Source organism: Dermacentor silvarum, chromosome 9 (genome assembly GCF_013339745.2).
Source record: "Dermacentor silvarum isolate Dsil-2018 chromosome 9, BIME_Dsil_1.4, whole genome shotgun sequence".
Classification (NCBI taxonomy): domain Eukaryota; kingdom Metazoa; phylum Arthropoda; class Arachnida; order Ixodida; family Ixodidae; genus Dermacentor; species Dermacentor silvarum.
Genome location: NC_051162.1, coordinates 28,197,051 through 28,219,054, shown reverse-complemented (window position 1 = coordinate 28,219,054; position 22,004 = coordinate 28,197,051). Strand labels below are relative to the sequence as shown.

General features: G+C 44.5%; 1 protein-coding gene across 1 annotated transcript in view; it reads left to right on the top strand.

Moving 5' to 3' along the window:
* The first annotated feature begins 4,694 nt into the window (after window positions 1-4,694).
* LOC119463508 (lipase 3) overlaps window positions 4,695-22,004 on the top strand; it is a 32,996-nt gene continuing 15,686 nt past the window's right edge. The window contains exons 1-4 of the mRNA XM_049655248.1: window positions 4,695-4,802; window positions 9,359-9,560; window positions 11,641-11,755; window positions 19,755-19,905. Coding sequence (XP_049511205.1) covers window positions 4,695-4,802; window positions 9,359-9,560; window positions 11,641-11,755; window positions 19,755-19,905 — 576 coding nt within the window. The remainder of the gene's footprint in view (window positions 4,803-9,358; window positions 9,561-11,640; window positions 11,756-19,754; window positions 19,906-22,004) is intronic.

The following is a 22,004-nucleotide window of genomic DNA, read 5'->3' as shown; positions in this document are numbered from 1 at the left end:
TGGTGTTAGTGGTTTGTATAGTTCATGGAAACAATTCTGTCTTTCTTTCTCGCATGCCGGGCATGTGATCAAAATATTATTCACAGTGAGAGGTTCCTTGCATTGTTCACTCTTCACTCAGTAAAAAATTGTGGGAAAGTGTGTGTGTTCTATACGAAAACGACATAAAACCACTTCAATAAAACGTTCTTGGTGGTAAAACGACTTCCATTATTATAGAATAGGCTTAACGGTTTGGAGTTTGTTGTGTCCTGCCACTTTGAGTTGAAAGCTGTGCGATATCTGTGGATAGAATCTGATAGGTACCTTCATAGTTACTGTTGTTTTGTGTGCCGCCGCCGCTGGCTAATTTACCTGTCCTTTCATTTCCTGGGATACCAGTATGGCTCGCCAGCCACACCAGGCTGATTATCTTGCTGTGTTCCTCCAAAGTGCGTTTTATCAAGTTTAATTCTGAAAAGACAGTATTGCTTCACGAGATGAGCAAAAATAAGTGTCTGTTTGTTTTCTTATTCGATCAATGGCGTGTCGATTAGGGAAGCAAATGAATGGACGTATTTAGGCATCACGTTGACGAATGCACTCTCATGGTCGAGAGAGAGAGAAAAAGGGAGGGAAATACAGGGTTAGCCAGAGTAAGTACAAGCTGGCTACCCTGTGCTGGGGAAAGAGGTAAAGGGAATAAAATATGTTAAAAGAAAAAAATTCAGTAAGGAAAATTCACACAATGACACGAGGCACATTACAAACATATCCTCATCAGCCTCTTCCAGACCAGGCTTTCTTGGACACAAGTTGAAGTTAGCGCCTGCTGCCATGAAATTCTTGGCATACAAGACTTGCGTTTTACCTCATAGGGAGTATACCAGTGTTGTACGGGACACTTTCTACAAGACACCCAAACAAAGACTTGAAAGGGTTGAACGGTATGCGGTTCGTTTCGTTCATAATAAACTTAAAACAACCAATTCACCTACTGCTCTAATTTTTCAAAATAATTTTTCTGCTTTAGAATTGCGAAGGTCGCTAGGTTGAAATTATTACATTCCTTATTCCAATCATTATTATTGTCATTATTAAATAATTGCCAGGGCTCTTTAGAACATCCTGACCATGCGCATTCCCAGTCATTTAAATCGCGCGCTATACGTCATTGTCATACACACGATCTTCTCCCGTACGAAGCATACACTGGCCTGTTGAAACGTATAATCCTTTTTTTTTTGCGTACGATAAGCGAGCAGAACTCCTTGCTCAGTGAGATCATTGCATCAGATACTGCAAACAATTTCGAACGTGCCTTATATTCAGCATTTACAACTTTTTATTTACGTATGTATTTACAGTACTGCTACTCTCATCCGAGAGTGTGGTAGTTTGGGGATAGAGTATATATGCAATAAGTCAGTACAGAGTATCGAAGTCTAAAACATGGTTAAAGAACATCTAACAAGAACAGCTAACGGAAAAAGCGAAAGAAAAAAAACGGAAACAATTATTCAAGGACGGAAACATAATTAAGTTATGCATCGAGTTTAGGAATAAAAGTGCATGTTCTTCCATGACAAAGAACCAACGCGATGAAAGTGCAGTATAGGCGCGTCTTCATTGTTTCACTTTGCTTTTGTTAGAGCATGTCTTTAATAACTTTTAAAGTTATTAACTACTACTAGTGAATGAGTTGTTATTTGTTGCTATATGTTAGTGTCACTGCTACTGTACGACGTTCACCGATCGAAATGGGATACACGAAGCACTTGGTGGCCGGCGCTTTTTGCGCCACGGGTTAGCGCCGGGTGGCCCCTGTGGGGCGAAATGCAACCACAAAGCGTAACAAAGGCTCTCGCTTTCACCGTATACCACAATGCGTCAGATCGGTGTCACCAGACCTTATCGGTGACACCTTGTGCAACATGTACTTCTATCTTCTTATTTATTACATATAAAATCCCACCTGCCTGGCTCAATGTGACCGCAGTATATTCTGAATAAAAAAATATTACCGTATTGATGCAAACTACAGAAGCTAGCCCAGGCGAAACTGAGATCGAGTTAGCGGAATACCATCCGCATTGTGTGCATTTTTAAGGCTTCATAGTTACCTATACCCCTGTTTGGTTCCCATTTACTTTGATGTATTTTCTGACTGACTGACTGAATAAACTTTACTAAAACCAGCAAGAGGTGGTGGCTGGACTTAGGCCTCCCACCTGGGGACGTCGAGGTGTTGCCTCTTCGCCGCCTCGCAGGCTTACTGTGTCGCCCAGAGTTGGTCGTCGAGGTTGGAGCTACGCAGGGCAGCGTGCCATCTCGACGAGAGGGTCGTGGGGTTAGTGTCGGGGTATTGTTGTGTACAGTCCCAAAGCATGTGTGTAAGTGTAGCTGGCTGTGTCTTGCAGATATGGCACGTGGGATTGGGGTAAATGCCTGGGTAGATCTTGTTGTAAAGGTGTAACGAGGGGTAAGTGTTGGTTTGTAGCAGGCGGAAAGTTCTAGCCTGTGCTCGGGATAGCTTGCTGTGCGGGCCGGGGAAAGTCCGGGGAATATTTTCTGAGTTATTTTACGTTTAACTTCAATTCACGAAATATTATTACAAGCCCTGCCACCTATATGAAATTGGGACAGTAGGCTAAGTAGTCGAGCAAGTTTAGGAGCATGCGCTTTAGGACACCCAAAATGTTGGTACGTAAACATATATACCGTACGACCGACCAAGATCAGATGTTGTGTCATGTTCTACTAGTATGTTGAAAGAAATTTATATTCAAAAGAACACTGATTGTGTAATTTCTTCCTTTATAAAAAGAAATAACATAGTATCGTAAAATACTAAATTATTTTTGTTAACAGGAAGACGATAGTTGAGGCTATTTTTCCATGTATCAATGCTTTCTGTTATGTTACAAATTTGCTATGATTGTGCTTGTGATTCGTGGCCGCTGCTACTTCTTACCTGCATAAAGGTAAAGGCTAGGACATTTCTATGTCGTATCAGAGCTCGAAATTCCGCTGTTCTGCTGGCAGCATTTGTTAACCTTTGTAAAGGTAATCGGTTTCTTCATTTATTGATTATTATGGATTGTAAATGCTACCAACCGATATACAGTATGTCACCGACTTCTCCGCAAAGCTAAGATCTTAAGTAAATGAGAGATGATTATCGATGAAGTCAGGTATTTCAGCTATGGAGGAGTGCGCGGGGTACGCACTCGCAATAAAAAAGTATGCAATGGCATAAAATAAAAACAATCCTCAAAATTTTATATATACTCTAGAAAATAACCTTATAATGCTCTCACGTATTGCAGGAACATTTACTGGATAGCCCTTTAAAAAAATGGCATTCCGCACAGGTTTGTATACCATACGAAAACCAAAAAACAGTGTACACACGCAAACATTGAATGATCCTTAATAACATAAAAACAAAGGCAACTATGTAGAATAGGAGAACAGAAAACTACATAAAGACTAAAGCTCGCTCTATATCAGTATTCGGTGATTCGTGTCACTTCTTCTCAGTAGTGCATTAGCTACTCTGAGCCTGTCAGTCACTATACGCTGTGCTCTCCATTGTAGGCTTAATTTTTTCAGCTGTCCTTGTTGACGGTTGCGGTATGAGAGGCTCAAAACTCACTGTTTTTTTTTTTCGCAGTGCGTTAGTATTCCGCAAAGTAGCACCGCTCGGACGCGTGTGACCGAAAGGAACCCAGTGACCTAGAAAATCGAGAGCGCCCGCTTTGCTAAATGCCCGATCGCGCGGTTTCACTGTTTGCTGGACTGCACCAGCCGAAAACGGCGCCTTCAGGCTCATAATATTAAGCATATCCCACGCCCTGTGGGAATAATTATTATGCGACGCATTCTGTGTGTAGCTGGCTATGCAGCATCGTTTGGGATTATTCAAAGCGTTACACGAACACCTACGTGTCTTTGTAATGCGAGCAGCTATGTTTCTGTCGCAAGCGTTTTGTGTGACAACAAGGCGACAGTAACGATGATCGTGTGACGGTGAAGGTCTGATTTGTAATCCTGCCGTTCGACGAGAGTTTACGACACGCCGATTCTCGGGTTCTACATAGGGACTGGAGGAGCGTAAACGAGAGAAATAGTGGTTGTGACGACATCAGCGACTGCCTGCTATGCCATCACCCGTACGTATGGCAGTGTCATATGGTGTATGCTAATACGATAATGACATTTGCACCCCGGCGATGAAACGGCAAAAGCTGTTCGACCTGGGCCGACGACCATGAAGGCGGTGCATTGTCGCAGAGCTTCTGCCATAGCGTTGGCTGCTACGAGGAAATGACTGCGGAATATGGGCAGGTCCCAAATGTAGTGCTGTGTAATACGGCGTCTCGAAGCCTGAGCTCCCACGAGGGAGGAATGCGAGAAACTGGCACGTAATGCACGCGCCCTACGTTTCAAAGAGGCAAGTTGGCTTTTGAATGAGAGTAGTGTGCGTGTGATCGGGATTGTTAGAGTATCGAACTGCTCTGCTGGAAGTCACACGTACGGTCCCACCGTCGGCCACGAATGTCTTTATTTATTTAATGAAGAGTTCTCGAATGAGGCGAGAAAGTAAATACCTACCTAGAGGAAAGTGCCTGGAATGAGGTAAGGAATAGTTCGCGCTAAGAAGCGGCGTGGCCCTCTTGAAAGGACACAGAGTGCCTGCCGCTTGGCCGGCCATGCCGATGTCTCTGCTGTTGAGTATCTACTGCGTACTGTGGTTTGCCTGCGGTGTCCAGCAATCGTGCAGCTTGAGCCAGTGGCAACCCGACGCGTTTCGAAGCCCGGTGAGTGGAGAAAACTTTAGGCATGCATTCCTTATCCTGTGATACCTAACGTATCATATATGCTAGGCCGAGTGTGATGCCTGAAAGTACCGATTCAAGTTCGAGAAACTATAGCATAAAGCTCATAGTTACGGTTTGGATATGCTTGGCGATGTTTCAGCCTTAGATAGTTGATCAAACCAATTACTAATTAATCATGACTATATTCGTTAGAGTTTAACTCAAAGAACATTTACTTGTTTTTTTTTTGTACAAATTACAGTTGACCACAAAAGTTTAGGGACCATGGGATCTCAGAAAACAGTTAATTTCCGAGCAGCCTGTAACAGTAGTCAGTAAAACCAAACATCACAATGTTGTTCACATATACTGGTAGAAGCTGTAAATATGAATACTAGGTCGCGTTGTGAGGCTGCGCAGATATTCAGCTTGTTCTGAGATCTCGTGTTGCATAAAATTTTGTGGTTGACTGTACTCACCATAAAGGTGAAACATTTGTTCCAGTCTATTTCTGACGTACAACTGTGTTCCGGCATTACAGGGCCAATTTCGTCCTCTCGATATTCCGATTTCGTCCTCTCGATATTCCATCAACTCTCTGCAGTTATAACTGCAGAGAGTTGATGGGAGGGCCAGTGACAGGCGCTTCTTGCAGGCCACGGAATTTAGTATTAAAATTACTAGAGGGAACTATGGCGCTACAGTGTAAACGAGTGCTCCAAGATTTAGCCGTTCAGCCTGCATGGCAGTGAAGGGCAGTACGCCAATTAGCCTAAACGTCGTCCTTCTGGTTTTAAGTGGCTTTGCGAAACTACAAATTGATCGTATTCGCCAAAATATTGCGTCGTAATTCCAATTATTCTCAATATTTATGCCTGCATGTGGAAATTTATTACCTTTAATGTGTCTAAATATATAATGCAGTGAAAAAACAAACATTAAGTGTTATAAATAATGCCACAAGTACGTCTGAAGCTATAATCACTAAGATTAGACAAATCCATGCGCGACCCATTATTTACATGGCAGCCGAACGATACCAGGTCCCGAGTTTCATCGAGTAAATTTTGTAGGCAGCTTTGTCAGTTAGATGAAGCAAAGAAAATTACGCTTTAAAGAGCCGACTATAAGAATTGTCCCGATTGAAAGCAACACTCAGGGAGAGCAGGTATTAGAGTGCTCTCAGGAGTAATTTGGAAGCAGTTGTTGCCTAAATGTATGCTGCGAATAATATTGACATTATATTCAAGCGCTTTTACATGTCTCACCAAGTGTCTTAGTGCAGTTCATCTGCCAGTTAGTATTCTTTAACGACGTCGCTGCTGGTTGACCAAGTGCATGTGGGTAGCGTTGACGTAAGTGTGAATATGAGTAGTGAACCTGGCATGTGAGCTACTGGCGCAAGCCATTGTGTATTTGTTTCTTCAATTGTGTAAATAAAGCTCATTTACGGTGAATCGCTTTTTTTATTCGTTGAAATTGTTGGAGCGAAATAATATAGAGAACTGATGAGCAAAATGAACTGCTTGGTTTTTAAATAGTCAGCGCTGAGGAAAACTTTTCTACTCCCTTTGTAAAACAAATGCTGGTTGAAACTGCCCACGATAGTGTGAAAAAGACTAACCACGGACAGATCTGGCACAACGATCTCAAGTTACAGACTTTCCGATTGTCCAACCGAACGTATTGTTGTCGTCATCTGGTAAGCGGGTCAGTGAACGCGATTGATAGTTCTAGGTGTCATGCATTTCTTACTGCGACAGCAGTTGTGTGCTCGAAATTGGGTTTGTCTTGCCCGTCCGTTCCATCGGTCCGTCAATTCTGTCACACTGACGACGACCTTTGTCATCACTGACGACGCACAATGATGATTTCTGTCGTCGTCAAGTCCCCTCGTCATCCCCAGCATCGCGATTGCCACAGTGTGAAGAAAAAGAAATGTTCCCGACAACCGCATCCACTGAGATTTGAAACCATGCCAGTGAAGGCACATGCATTTTGGAGTCGAGCACGCTAGCCACTAATTGCTGATTAAATGTTTCATTTGTACCAAGAAGGAAATAAAGAAAAACAAATGACAAGGGTACCGCGCAGCAGCCAACGCTCCACACAGTCTCTAAGAGCAGTGATGGCTGTGCATGTATTTCGGAAGCCTGAGCTAGCTGTGCAGCATTGGACAATGCCTACGTTATGTGGGCATCGCATAGACATTGTTATGAGCATGATGGTGGTGTGTTTAAGCGCGATTCTCCGTTATATTCATGAAAACAGCGTCGGCCACACAGAAGAGGCGTACATGACAATTATGAATATAAAGCTAAAACATGGTACATACCCACAATACAGTAGAGGTGGTTCATGAAAAACGTCTAAAACATCGACCATGTCAATTGCCAACAGTGACGATGCAGCGTCAACACCACATTGTTTAAACACTAGCTCACAGAATTCACAGCCACCAAGTGCCTTATGTAGCAACACTGCAAATTTAGATAAAATTAAATTGCTCAAACCTTGTAGGCTATTTGCGTTCTTTCGCTGCGTTATTTCACTCGTGACATCTATTGCAGCAGAATGTTTTGCCTGAAAGGTTGTTAATTCCCAGGCAAGGAAAATTTACAAGTCATCGAGCCAAAAAAGCCATGAAACCTTTAACACATCAACTACCTCTTCACTTGCTGCCTAAATATTGGTTTAAAAAAGTGAATTTAGAAAATGTTGAAGCAGACCAAGTTCGGAGATTATCGCGATTGACGTGCTGCAGTGACTTTGGGCAGGTAGTTGTTTGGACATTGCCCTACTGAACAATGAAAACAAAGAAATGTGACTGGTTAACACAAACCAAACGAAAAGAAAAATTTGTAAACCAAGGTTATCTTAATAATAATATTGCTATGGAGCTCCATCACAATATTTAAAACAGTGAAATGTAGAACCACCTCAAGAAAAAAGAAAAGAGCATGTCTTCTGTCAAACTGTTGGGAACAAAAGATTCCATAAAGGTACGCATTTTAACTGGATAAATATAGCTGCCCTGAGACAGAGGGATCTTGAAAGGGGTAAGAGGTTTGTCGATGCAATTCAACGTACAAAACGTGCATTAACTATGTCATACAAAAAGGAAGTTGCGTAGATTACGAAGAACAAATCAAAGCTTTTTCATATTACCCACACTATTATTTCTACACTATTACATAATTATATTACTGTTTAAATATTAGAACACATATATCTTTTTTTTTCATATTGCTACTTCAGATGAATAAGCTTTTTATATGACCGCACCCCTTCCCGATCGAAAAGCGAATTATAATCGTGGTTTTCTTGCCCACTTGCCCGTAGTGGTTCAGACCAATTATTCGAGGCAGAAGCAGGCAATGGAAAATAAAATGGTGGTTTTGATTCTTAGGAGAATGCTGCCGTCGCAGTAAATGCGTTCCAGGCCGAAGGAATCGCCGAAGTGTGTTGTCTTTTTTGAGCACAGAGCTTTGTTTTACGTGTTGTTTATGCAAGATAGAGGAGGAAGAGTTCAGTACTGAACAACGCATGCTTTTTTGTTCAGCGAAAATGATTTCAGACTCGTACTCAAACTAGCATTTAGGCCATCCAGCAGCCATCTGTTGAGCAATTTTGTCGATTATTATCTGCGAAGCTGAAAATGATGCGGTATTTGAGAAATCAGCGCTCGTGTCTGCACCCAGTTAGTGGTCTGTCATTTTTCATTTTCATTTTCTGACTTTTTTTGCAGCTTGCCAGGAGTATAGATGTCTATTTAATTAAAAGCCTAGATGCCCTCCTCATGTATAATTGGCAGTAGTGATTCAGTGAACTTATCGTCTGTGAGCAAACGTCAATGACACTGTTCAATCCGTTCGTAGTTTCGGAGCCCTAAAAAGTGTCTATGGATGTAGCCCTCGCTCGTGGACAGAGCCACACCAGATGGTGAATGTCCACTGTAGAAGCTTGAGCAGCAGACATTGAACAGTTATACGGGTCTTCAGATGTTGGACGTGAAGCTTAGGGAGCGGGAGATGTAGGGACACCCCAGCCAATTCTTATCGCCTTTTTGAGTATTATGCAGTTGCTTCTCAGAGAAAATGAAATCTGAAAAAAAAAAGAAAGACCCGCTGTCACTCCCAAGCATGTGTGGTAGTCGGTGATAAGCGAAGGTTGCTTTGATGTTTACTGAGATGTGCTGACACCACACCTCCTTCTTCACTTATACGTAGCTTTACGCTTTGCGCTGAATGCACGCACTGGCTCCATTTTCGTTTTCTTTGTTTACACTCGGCTGCTTTTGTAGCTGCCTTCCTCACTTGTTGCATCTTAAGTTTCGGGTCTATTCGGGCCCCTATCCACTGGCACATAGCCATTCTGGGTGACTAACCAAGAATGTTCCCATAGCAAGAGAAGCAAGTTGTACATGGGACCAGTCAGCAGCAGCCAGCACCCTCTAAGGGGGGGGAGAGGCAACAAAAGTTTCGCCTTTACGAAGCGCTTTATTTTATCTCACTGTCAAACAAAACGGTACACCAACTATTGACTTTGCCGTGCAGGCTGAGCTCGCGCACAGCAAGGGTTACCCGGTCGAGGAGCACGTGACTGTCACCGAGGACGGCTACGTGCTCAGCCTGCAGCGCGTGCCGAGAGGTCGGAGACAGCTGCCCGGCGCATTCTCGGGGCCACCGGTGCTGCTCGTCCACGGGTTGCTCTCTTCGGCAGCTGTTTGGGTCATCAACTACCCGCACCAGAGCCTCGGTCAGAGAACGCCTCGATGTATTTGTTCATACAGATAGACGGCTAGTTGAAAATTGAATGGACGACGGAGTTGATGATATGGGCAGCTGAAAGTGGAACATGAAAAACTATGCGAAGTAAGTTGTTGAGCAAGTTGGTATCGGTTGATTGTGTAAAAAAAAAAGAAAACTAGCACGGAAAACATACGAACACCAGAGGACCGGGAGGGCGGTCACTTACAATCACCTTTTTTTTTTATTCTGGAATGCGCTATAATATTTTTATTCGGACATGAACAGATACGATCGTGAATTGCCAGCATAGTAGAATTCAATCTGTAATCTAATCAAATAATACTCGCTTTTTCTTATAATAACAGATGTATCACTAATGCGTTACGGGCCACATCATCATCTATGAGGTCACATTCGACTAAGTTTTCCATAGTGAATTAGTGACAAATCTCTTAATGTAAGAAAAAGCGAATATCATTTGATTAGAAGATAGATTGAAATCTACATATGCTTATTATTCACAATCGTATCTGCGCATGTCTGCATGGTAAATTATTAATGCGCATTCCAGTATTAAAAATTGGTCGTAAGTGACCGCCCTGCCCTCCCTGTTGTCTTTCTTGTGTTCGTACTTTTTGCGAGCTAGTTTGTTCCTATTTCTGAGTGAAGAACTATGTAGGTTTTGCGCAGGCTGTAAATTGCGCACAGACAGGAGGACACTAGGTCATGTTGGGTCCACGTGACACTTGCATAGGCGGTGCTTGTAGGCTCACATACTGAACAAATAATGACATTAGCTAGGTAGAAGCTCGTCGGAAGACGTGGAGGATGTACGGAATGGTGCGCGCGCTATGTCGAAGGTTGAGAGGCTTCACTGTTGATATCAAATTGGGGTTGTTTTGTCCTCGGTGACGGCGCAACCATTCCTGGGCTACGTGAGCCCTTTTTCGGTCTAAATTGTGTCATAGCTAACTAAAGGCAATGTTTCAGAAATATGCCAGTGTGTTTAGGAAAAGCGATAATCAAAATACAGTGTTGGTCATTCTTTGGAACATATCAAACACTTAGCTGCATTCTGTTTAGTTGTATAATTAGTGAATATTACTTATTTTTGCAACCCCTAATGTTAGGAGAAAGTTTTCCGTTGAGAAAGCTGTTGAGCGTACTGGAACTCCGATTCAGCAGCGTCAAATTTCTTACCTATAGCGCTGTAAATTTTTTCCACGCATGGATATTTTTGTTGGTGTAGAAACGAACAATCGAATAATTCACGCGCTCTGCGGCTAAAAATGTGACAGGGCAGTAACGCAGGCCTCAGTTTCGAAATTCACGCCAGCGATTGGTGGTGTTCGTTGCAGTTCTGCAACTAACTGACGCGGCCGTTCGTAATAGATGGCTCCCACTGATTTCCTCCTAGAGGTACCACGTTGGTGAACCAGCGCGTTGAGCAGCGGTATCCATGACGGCCCGTGCAAACTATTTATAGCGATAAGTAGACTGGAGAACCTGAAATCGTCCCTCTCCTGTCCATTTAATTGGTAGCTTTTTGATTTTTCATACAGAATTTTCAGATCCACACGTACCTGCGTATGTTTCACTTACTATCACAAAACATTCCGGACAAAGCATCACCCCAAAATAATCTTTTCTTCTTCTTCAAAAAATTGAAGTCGCTATCTCTGTTCGTCCACTTGTGCGGATTCTGAAGACACGGGTGGCCGAAACATGGAGGAAAGAAGACGGAAAACGGTAGTTGCAAAGCGTAGATGAACTGTCAACAGTCGACGCTTCAAAAAGAGAAGTACGGTATTTGTGCTTATCACTGCGAGAGAAATATGACCGTCGAGTCGAGCCAGGCAACCAACGCAGCACTGGCGAAGCTGGATGGCCCATTTTGGAGCTCAGCTTAAGCGCGAAGCTTAAGTGGCGCGAGTGGCACGAGCCGACCCGCTTAACAGCTGTAACTGCCCTTGCAGGATAGCTGTCTCGGGAATGAGGCCTCGGAAGGCTGCCCTAACGCGCTCTCACGCACTGCGCCACCATTCTAGGCGACAGTGAGGGGCAATACGCCCTAACGTTTTGCGCAGGATTCCTTCTTGCGGACGCCGGTTACGACGTGTGGCTGGGAAACTACCGCGGTACGCCTTTCTCGAGGGGCCACCTAGAGTTCAGTGACCGTGACAGTCGCTACTGGGACTTCGGGTAAGTGCAAATAAACTCCCCTATGTATACTACATCGGCGCGGAGGACGTAAAAGTCACACACGATGCAGTTAGTTACCTGCACTTCTATAGAGAGGCAGCCTCTAGAAAGTGCTTGTTTAAACCTTGCTGACAAACGGCTAAGAAGAGGTTCTGTCCGAATAAGCTGCCGTACTGCTAATACAAGTGGTGTGGCGTTTACGACGTCATAACATTCAAAACTTGGATAATATCAATGGGAGCCATCAATGGGAACAGGTGCACGATATTTGAGAGAGGGTAACATTACCATATTCACATATAAAGCTAAAGGCGCACTTAAGGAAAGCTTAACTGATGAAATGATGATGCGAGAAGCTGAGCTAGATTTGGCATTTATTTTGTACAGCACACACTGCGAAGACGGGTTGGCTGAGAAAAAAAATCAAGGTGCCTTTTCCTTTTTACACAGTCGCTCAGTCTCTTTAAATTCTAATTATATTTGTTCAACGAGGTGATGGTGACTACCAACGGCGACTGTTACACCTCTTGCTTCAACTTCGCAAGCTAGCTGCGTCTTTCTTTCCCCCATTTCGCTCTCTATCATCTTTCTACCCCCTCTTTCCCGTCCTACAGCGGAGGGGTTGCCAACCAGGTGCATTTCTAGTTAACATCCCTTCCTTCCTGCCTTTTTTTTCTCCTCCTCTTTAACTGATTGATGTTCACTAAACGATGCAAAAGTTGCAAAACAAAGAATGTGGAAAAGAACATACTGACAACACATCGAAAGTCTTGTGCAAACACACGCGGTATAATTACACAGAAACAAAGGTTTCTGAGCAGTTATTAAAATAATAATATGCTTATGGATATACAAACGGCGTCCCTTACTAGTGCCCCAAACAACATTCAGCCATTCAGATCGTCTGTATGTCCTGAGTAGTTCAATCCGAAAGCGAGTGACCTGAGTGGATACGTTTATAAACTCTGTCACCTACAATTGGACCTGAGGGTAAAAAAATAAAAGACAACGAGATTTACGTCAACGCAAGTGCGTGAAACCTCTTTGTTCGAATTTTACGACAAACGGCTAAGAAGAGGTTTTGTCCGAATAAGCTGCCGTACTGCTAATACAAGTGGTGTGGCGTTTACGACGCCATAACATTCAAAACGTGGATAATAAACTTGTCTACTGCCCCCCCACCTCTCAGTGACGCCCTAAAGAAAATATGCAAGTGACTAACAGTCATTACTAGTGGAGAAACGAGGCACATCTCTCGCAGTGTGCGAATCAATGTTAGGGCAAGAATTTTGCGGGGACGTGACCATCTAGTCTGCGTTTGGGTTGCGCCACGCGTCCGTGTAGGGGGTCCAACACATCGAGGTTGTAGGGGAACAACATATCGAGGTTTTCCCACACATTCCATACACGCAAGAAATAATTCACAGTGGTCACAAGCTGTGAAATTGTTGACATACCTTCAGGAAAACCATAGTGATGATGTGACAATGCTGTCCTATGAGAAAAAATTATTGTTCGTTCAACTATTCAACTAATAAACTAGCCCTGTCATCTTGCCGCAGGATCTTTTGTTTAGGGACATTCCATAATATACACGTATAATTCCTAGTTCCGGCGCGATGAACTCATACCTTCTTCCGTTTACATTTCACAGCAAGTAATTCTTTTTTTGCAGTCTCTTAACAGGCACAGTTAGAAAGTGGAACCATGTTCCCATACCCATTGTAACCATTGATGAAATGTTAAGCTAACATTGCAACATTGTACCCGAGGGTACTTGCAATAAGTAAACAGTTACCTCGTGCCACCTAGCACTTTGAGACGTTTTGCGCGTGCATTACGCTGCAAGAAAACAATATGATTCTAAAAAAAGTCGCAGTTTCGTCCGACAGGCGAAACAACCACTGTCAAAACGCTGACGTAAGCAAGCGGGACAGCAGCAGGTTCGTGCGGTCTATCGCTTCAACGGAAACTGAGCGGCAAAAGCACAGCGCAAACAAAGCTAAGAGCCGTATGGAGATCGCTTTCAAGATACGTTGCGCGCGACAGCCCTCAGCGGCGCAACGTACAAGTACGCAGTTGCTGGCAGTGTAGTAGCCGCACCCCCTCTCTCCCGCGCGGCCTTCCCGCTTTCCTCCATTCGCTTGGGAGATTGTGTCACCAGTTCCCTTCGCGCCCGGTCACAAGATAAGCATTTGGCGCCGCAGCTAAACGTCGCCTCCCCTCCCTCCCTCCCATCCCCCCACAGCCTTTGGCACGACAGAAGACGTCGTGTTTCACTCGCACATACAGCATACGGGGCGCGGCGACGATTTTATCGCCGTTGGACTTTATACGGAACCTCACGGGAACGACGACGCAGAAATGCGCTCAGAGTGTTCATATAATTGCTATCGCAATAAAAGCGAGAGCACCGGCGCACCCGCGACCTTCATGCCTGGCGCCGAGGTGACGAACAGTGGCGTGTGTGAGGCGCGGAAGTAGCGGCGCGCTGAATAAATGTCATGTCATCATTGTCCCAGTCATCATCACGCCATCTTCGCCTTCATCATGCCCACGTTGGCAAAATCCAATAATTGAATAAAAAGGCATCCGTTGCTCCAATGAACAACGGATGCCTTCTTATTCAATTATTAAATTTTGCCAAATAATTGTCTTCTTATGCCAATTATTATTATTCCTCCTCTGATTCTGCAGCTAGCTTTCCGCGCTCCGCTTCAAATGATGCATCCAAACTAGCCATACGGACTTCCAGTGAGGTGATCTGTCGTCGCCGTCGCATCGCCTCGGCCTTTCGTGACATTTTTCAGCGCAACTTTCAATATCGCCTCGTTGAAGGCACTGAGTTCATATTTAACTGTGCTAAAAGACGCGTGCCTTCACAAGACATGTCCGAATCTGTCAAACGCCACAGGCAATCCGGTAATCTTCCAAGTCCGCGGCAGCGAGCGACAACGCGATTCCCTCCTCTCCCCTGGCAGTCTGTCAGCTGTGTCGCCGAAGCGCGACCTGAGGCGCCACCTGTCATGCCATTGGCCCCTAAGGCGTGACGTCACACTTCCTCTCCTTCTTTCACATATTCTCTCACCTACGTTTCCACCTTCGTTCCTCATCTCCACTTGTGACGTCACACACTTCCATTTTCCTCTCCGCTGTTTCCATCTCTCCCACGTCAGGAAATAACCGATGGAAACCGATGGGTTTTCGTTCGCTTGAGCGTTCTAATGATGACGCATTGTTAAGAATGTCTGCGGTCTACTGAGTGGAGCGTCTGGCATTTCGCTGAGGGATCGCGGTTCAAATGCTACCACCGGACAAATTGTGTTTTAAATGCGAAGCATTTCTTGGCGAACATTTGCTACTTTGACAGTGTCTGTCTGTCTGTCTGTCTGTCTGTCTGTCTGTCTGTCTGTCTGTCTGTCTGTCTGTCTGTCTGTCTGTCTGTCTGTCTGTCTGTCTGTCTGTCTGTCTGTCTGTCTGTCCGTCCGTCCGTCCGTCCGTCCGTACGTACGTACGTCCGTACGTCCGTACGTCCGTCCGTCCGCCCGCCCTCCCGCCCGCCCGCCCGCCCGCCTACGTCTTGGTGCTCTCATGGTCGCTTCGTTAACTTGGTATGCACTAAAATTGGCATAGTATGACAAGAGTGTATCACGAACTTAAATGATAGGGCATGACATGAATGTCATTATATGCGTGTCATGTAGGTCATGAAACAGCCGCCTATGTATTGGTGCTCTCATGCTCGTTTCGTTACCTTGGTATGTACCAAAATTGGCATAGTATGACAAGAGTGTATGACGAGCATAAATGATAGGTCATGACATGAATGTTATGACATGCGTATTATGTAGGTCATGAAACAGCCGCCTAAAATGACAATGACCCAGCGAAAAAATATTAACACTCAAAAACACTGCAATGGGCTCCGACGTGGTCACGAAGTGAAGGAAACAGTAAAGGATGATGGTAGAAGTCAGTCATGAGCATGACTCAGCAAAAATGTCAATTACTCAGCGAAAAAATATCAACACTCAGAAACCACTGAAATGGGTTCGGATGTGGGTACTAAATGAAGGAAACAGTAAAGGATGATTGTAGAAGTCACTGTCATGAGCATGACTCAGCAAAAATGACAATTACTCAGTGAAAAAAGATTAACACTCAGAAACCACTGAAATGGGTTCGGATGTGGGTGCTAAATGAAGGAAACACTGAAAAATGGTGGTACAAGTAATAGGCATGACCATGACTCTGCAAAAATGACAATGACTCGGCGAAACAATTTTAATACTCAGAAAGGTTCGGTTGTGGCACTAAGTGAAGGAAAAGGCTTAAGGTTAATGGTAAAAGTCATGGTCATGAACATGACTAAGGCTGTCGCCCTAAAGTCTCTTAGGCTAAACTAACGGGACTTCTGAGGGCTCATGAGATGAATGTTATGACATGCGTGTCATGTAGGTCATGAAGCAGCGGCCTACGTATTTGTGCTCTCATGGTCGTTTCGTTAACTTGATAGGCTCCCCGCACGCTGCTTCGCATAACATCGATTCCCACAGGGCGTGGGATCTGCGTTTTTTTTTTATTTGAATGAAGATGCCCTAGACAAGGCTGAACAGACCACTAACCACAGGGGCGAAGTAGCTGAAAGAGCCAAAGAATGTTTGGAATGATAATGTGCCACCATAACTCAATTGGCCGCTTTTTGTATACTGACCCTACTTTTTGTCTTTTTCCAATCCTTTCGCAAGAATATGCTCCATTTTGTTAAGTTTCGCCGCTCCACTGCCCCGGAGACAAGGCGATATTCGCGTCCACTAAGCGAAGTATACCAAATGTGAAATTCCCACGATGAAGCAATTACTGACGTAGATAAGCTGCGGCCGGCGGACCAATGAATTTTTTTACTCACCCCTGTACAAGTATTTTTTTGCTCTGCATTATCATGTTTTATTTGTCGGCATCACTTTGTAAATATTTCTGTATTATCTCTGCCAATTCGTATTTATTCATTGTATATTTGTCACGGTTAGTTTATGGAAAGCGACCTAAAATAATATCACTATCCATGTTTTCTATTCAAATGAAGGATGAAAGCGTTTGATCTCAGAAGGGAACGAATAAAGTATATTTACATGAAGAAAGCGGAAACATAACACACATAAGCAAAGGATAAAAATATGAAGAGCACTGTATACACTGCTTCTGTCAAGCACGGTTCTCATTAGCTAAAGTCACAGCAATTCTAATATTACAGTTGTTGTGCGTGTCCGACTACACAAGCACAGTAGAATGAGAGCGGGGTGCGGCTCACCAACAGTTTGGGCATATGGCCGCGTCTTGAAGAACGCCGAGCCGTCGTCGAAGGAAGGCACTCGTCGCTCCTTGAGCGAACTCTAGTTGTCACGAGAGAGGACCTTCTGCTGGTTCAACAGGTTCGGCAGTCCAGGTTCTGCCTGCAGGAAACTGGAAGCTCGAGCCCGTGTCCCGACAGCTCACTCCAGTCACGCGGTGGCACCTTGTCCTAGGCTAGGCAGACCAGGTTCTGCCGGTAGGAGTCTGGAAGCTCGGGCCCACGGCCCGACGGCTGACTCCCGGCGGACGCTAACTTCTTCGGTGCTCGCTTGCGTCCGAACACCACCACGCCGTTCTAGGGTCTCGTTCACATCTCTTCTTCCTTCCTCTTCTACGTCACCCATCGTGCACGGCCCTTAATGGTCGCTTTCTTTTTAGTATTTTGTTTTGTCGGCGCGTCAAATTTCACGCGCGTCGCTTCTTCTTCTTCTTCTTCTTCTTCTTCTTCTTCTTCTTTCTGGGGTTTTACGTGCCAAAACCAGTTCTGATTATGAGGCACGCCGTAGTGGAGGGCTCCGGGTTAATTTTGACCACCTGGGGTTCTTTAACGTGAGCTACAACGCAAGCACACGGGCGTTTTTGCATTTCGCCTGCATCTTCGCCGTCGGCTGCTTGCTCTCGATGTTGTCTTCGCCGCACCAATTCGCTGTCAATGTTGTCTTCACCGCACCGCTCTCTTTCTCTACTACACTGGCTTCGCGCACTGTCACAATGTTGCATTACCGTTCCTTCATTTTTTTATATTTCCTCCATGATGCTTGCTAAGTTTATTTGTTTTGCTATCTGATAGGACGTCTCCTTACAGCCTCGTGCTTTAGGTTGTCCTTCTGTATCTTCATTCATGTATTGCATATTGCTGGTTGAAGCACAGAATTCAATTTGAGCCAATTAGGGTTCTTTAAGATGAAACTAAATAAACTTACACGAGGGTTTTCGCATTCAGCCTCCACAGAAATGCGACAGGGAATCGAACCCGGCGTTACGTAATAGTTGACTCTATATAAGATGATTTTGTTCCTGTGGCGTCTAAGACGTGAAACTGGTTCAAAAATGAGAACAGGTGCCCTTCAGCGTTATCACGAATGTCTCTTCGCAGGTAGCAAACTGACCAGGAGCGCAACAACTGCACAAACAGCGCTTGCGTTGGCGTTTCTTGCGATTGATAAGTTTATGTTTACGTCAAATTATTGTCTCTTGAATTGCTTATGGCAGAAATTGTTCTTTTTCAAGCAGATGTAATGTGGAAAACTTGCGAGGGCAGGTTTTTCTGATGGCAAGACACCATTTTTTTTCGTTTCCTTCTAACATTACTAATACAGGCCGTGTTGAAAGTAGCAAGAGGAATTTTCACAATGAGTACCAAAGTACACCTTGTTTCATCCTTCTTTCCTTATATCCTACGGCAGGAAGGTTAACTGTCTAAGTTTTTTGGAGGGTTCCGATAAGGAGTAGTCTTAGTCGTCGCCATTTCGGCAGTTAAATTTTATTGAAATGTTTCTTGTAGTGGTGTCGGTTATTGGTTAGCTGATTGATGTTACTGCAACCTCTTTTGTAGTGAGATAAACAGCAGCGCGTGCTTCAAGATTGCTTGCTGGACCATCTGAGCGGTTTCATGCGAGCTAATTGTCACTTTTGCCAACCAGAAATGTTTGCAGAACGTGGTGCACTATATTACGCAGTACAAGCCGCACGAGAAGGTAGAGATGCTCGTTAATGTTTGTATTTTATGCGTACTAATATATTTAATGTGAAAATTAGGGCATTTCGTTTGCAGGGCCAGGGTTAAAATCCTATTTTATTTATTTTGTCTGGAATACACTTTGCATGTCGAACGTCGTCATGGTGTTATCATAATCATCGGGACATTCTTACGGCGTCTTTGGCGGCTCTAGCCATAGATTCGAATGATTATTTGAGGCTTGGTGTTGCCGGTTTCAAGGTTTTTAGTTTTCAGCAGTAATGTACACTTGCACTAGATTTCGCATTTCGTAATCGGAATCTTGTATTTGTACCTGTTTGGGGGTGTCGAGATGGCCAGTAAAACTAGCTCGTCGATTTGAGTGCTCAGTGCGTTCGCGCTGAGCGTGTCCCATGGGTAGTATCTGATGCAGCATCGCTCGCTTGCCCCAACGACGATGTGGCGGAAGAGCATTCCTTTGAGTTCTGAAAAATTAAGATATTTTTCACATTGATTGCTTTCTGTCTAATGCGATTCTGTAATCGTGGATATTTTCGTCGCATTCATGTATGTCGATGTCGCGCGCTGGACAGAGTAGGTGCACTCACGCTGGTAAATCGACGCTTAAAGTGCGCTTTTTCGCATGGGGTGTTCTATTAAAACACAGTGTTTGGATAGTGTTTCTGTTTCCTTTGGTTATGTACGTCGGCACGCGCTGCTATGGCTAAAGTAACGTCAGCCGCCTAGGCCCCCTAGAGACGCACGGTTTAAACGTTGGGTACATTTAAGCTGCAAATAATTTACAATGAACACCTTGCGCTACTCATAATGCAATATTTTCATTCTTCATTACGCACGATTCACGATTAGTCTCTGAAGAGAGTGTATCGCTCGGTATAACGGCTTGACGATGCTCGTTCTCTCGAGCTTTTCTCGTTTTCACTCTCTGGTTTCACTCTCTGGTTTCAGCCTGGATGAAGTGGGGCTGCTGGACCTACCCGCCCTGGTGGACTATGTGCTGGCAAACACGGGATGGCCGCAGTTATTCTTGGTGGGATTCTCCCAGGGAAGTGCGGCCGCTTGGGCGATGCTGGCCGACAAGCCAGAGTACAACGACAAAGTAAGCTAGCGAAAGTGCGAGTCGTGGACAGGTTTATTGAACGAAATAGACTAAATTCGTAAACATTTGCAGTGACATCTCATAGATGTATCTTTGCATTGCGCTTCCGTTTGAATGCGGACGTCACGGTCGGTAGTCGACCACGAGGCCTCGTGCCCAGATGCGGAATGTCACAGATGCTTAACTGAAATGACGATAACGGAATCCCGATAGCGTGAGGACGACGGCATGACGGCAAAGAGTGTATAGCTGAATAGTAGAAGTAACTTTAGAAGTTTGCTAGAAATCTATTTACACTCCACTTTTGTATCTTTTGCCGAAAAGTTTTTTGCGGAGGAAGGCTATTGTGTGGCGCCAATTTTATGCCATATTTTTGTGTGCTAGGTCGACCGCAAACTGGACCGTGCTTTTAAAGAATGCGGGAAGGTTTGACATGTTTTTAGACGTGTAGATGATTTTTTTATTATCGCTAAAGCCACAGACCCCTTATGGCAACAAGTTGAAGTAGCGCCTGTCTTGTGTTTTACCTTCCTTTTGTGCCGTGTCTCTTGTTTGCGCCTTAAAACAATTCTCCGGCATGTCAATGGTTGCGCACCAACGATTGTTTCTGCGCTCGTTTACTCCACGGAAGCCGAATGCAGCTGCGACCATTCGCTTTAATATCACGCATATCCCACGCGCTGTGGGAGTTGGTGTAAGTGAAAATGTGCTGAGCCGTCAGTGCGACACGGCTCACTTTGACAAGAAACACGCAGCGGATTACGGCGACGAACGTGCTGCGCCACCGTCAGCTCCGGAGGCGGAGAAATGTGTGACACAGCGCAGTCATAAATTTGTAGCATATAAACCTGCATACGCCACAAAGGCCTCGCGCAACAACACATGCTTGTCAAACAGCTAGTTGGGACTCGGTGGAGTACGCGCCTCGCAGCTCAGTTAGACAGTTCACGCCCTCGCACTCTGCCTTTTCCCCCGCCAAGATGCCCGGGTAGCGTGCAAGATTCATGATAGCCAAATAAATCTATTCGCATTAAAAATGTCCATCGACCCCTATGTCAATCGTACTTCCTAAATGAAAATATATGGACCGCGGCACAGAGCAAGGATGCAACCACACTCGTCAGCTTTCACCCGCCGCGGTGGCTCAGTTAGCTAAGGCGTTGCGCTGGTGAAGACGAGGTCGCCGGATCGAATCCCGGCCGCGGCAGCTGCATTTCGATGGAAGCGAAATGCAAAAACGCCCGTGTGCTTGCGTTGTAGTGCACGTTAAAGAACCCCTGATGGTCAAAATTTATCCGGAGCCCTCCACTACGGCGTACCTCAACAATAAGAACTGGTTTTGGCGCGTAAAACCCCAGAAAGAAGAACTCGTCGGCTTTCGAATGGTATGCGGGCTTCGGTGTTTGCATTCTTTAGAAAACAAGTATGAGAGCGCTGCAGTCAAGACGCTGATGCTTGCATTGACGTCTTTTGTTGTTTTGTTTTTCCTATATTGCGGGCTCTTTTCGAAGTCCAGAAAAAAACATTTTGGAAACAATTGTATTGGGCGTTTCTGAGCAAGTTCTGCAAGCTGTAGAGTAATACCTCATCCGACAGGAGTATTTCGATTTCTTAAAGTATCAATATATATGTATTTAGCCAACTAATCACAATTTCAAAAAAGTAGTGTGAGTAAAGGAAGTCTACTCTGAAAAATACGCCGTTAGTCTCATTCACCAAAGGTGCACCACTCAATTTCTAAATTTGGTTCAAGTTACGTGAACTAGTCGGCATACTTTGCCACACATTGATAACCATTCTTATCGTTTTCGGTTGTCTTCGCCTCTCATTATTAGCATAGCGGTGAGTATCGAAATCAGATGCTCTGCAACATGAAAGGTAAAGCCAAGAATGCAAGCAACACAATCATTACAAAATAGGCACCCTGGCTGTATTAATTTATTGCCATCAAGCGTGCACCCCTCCAAATGCTTCAGTAGAAGCTTGCTAGTCTCTGAAAGCAAACTGTTTTAACATTGCTATGCATTGAGTTTCCTGGTTAGGCGTTACAATAAATAACCACATAAATTACGGTTTCAACTCCATGAGCTTGGTACTTC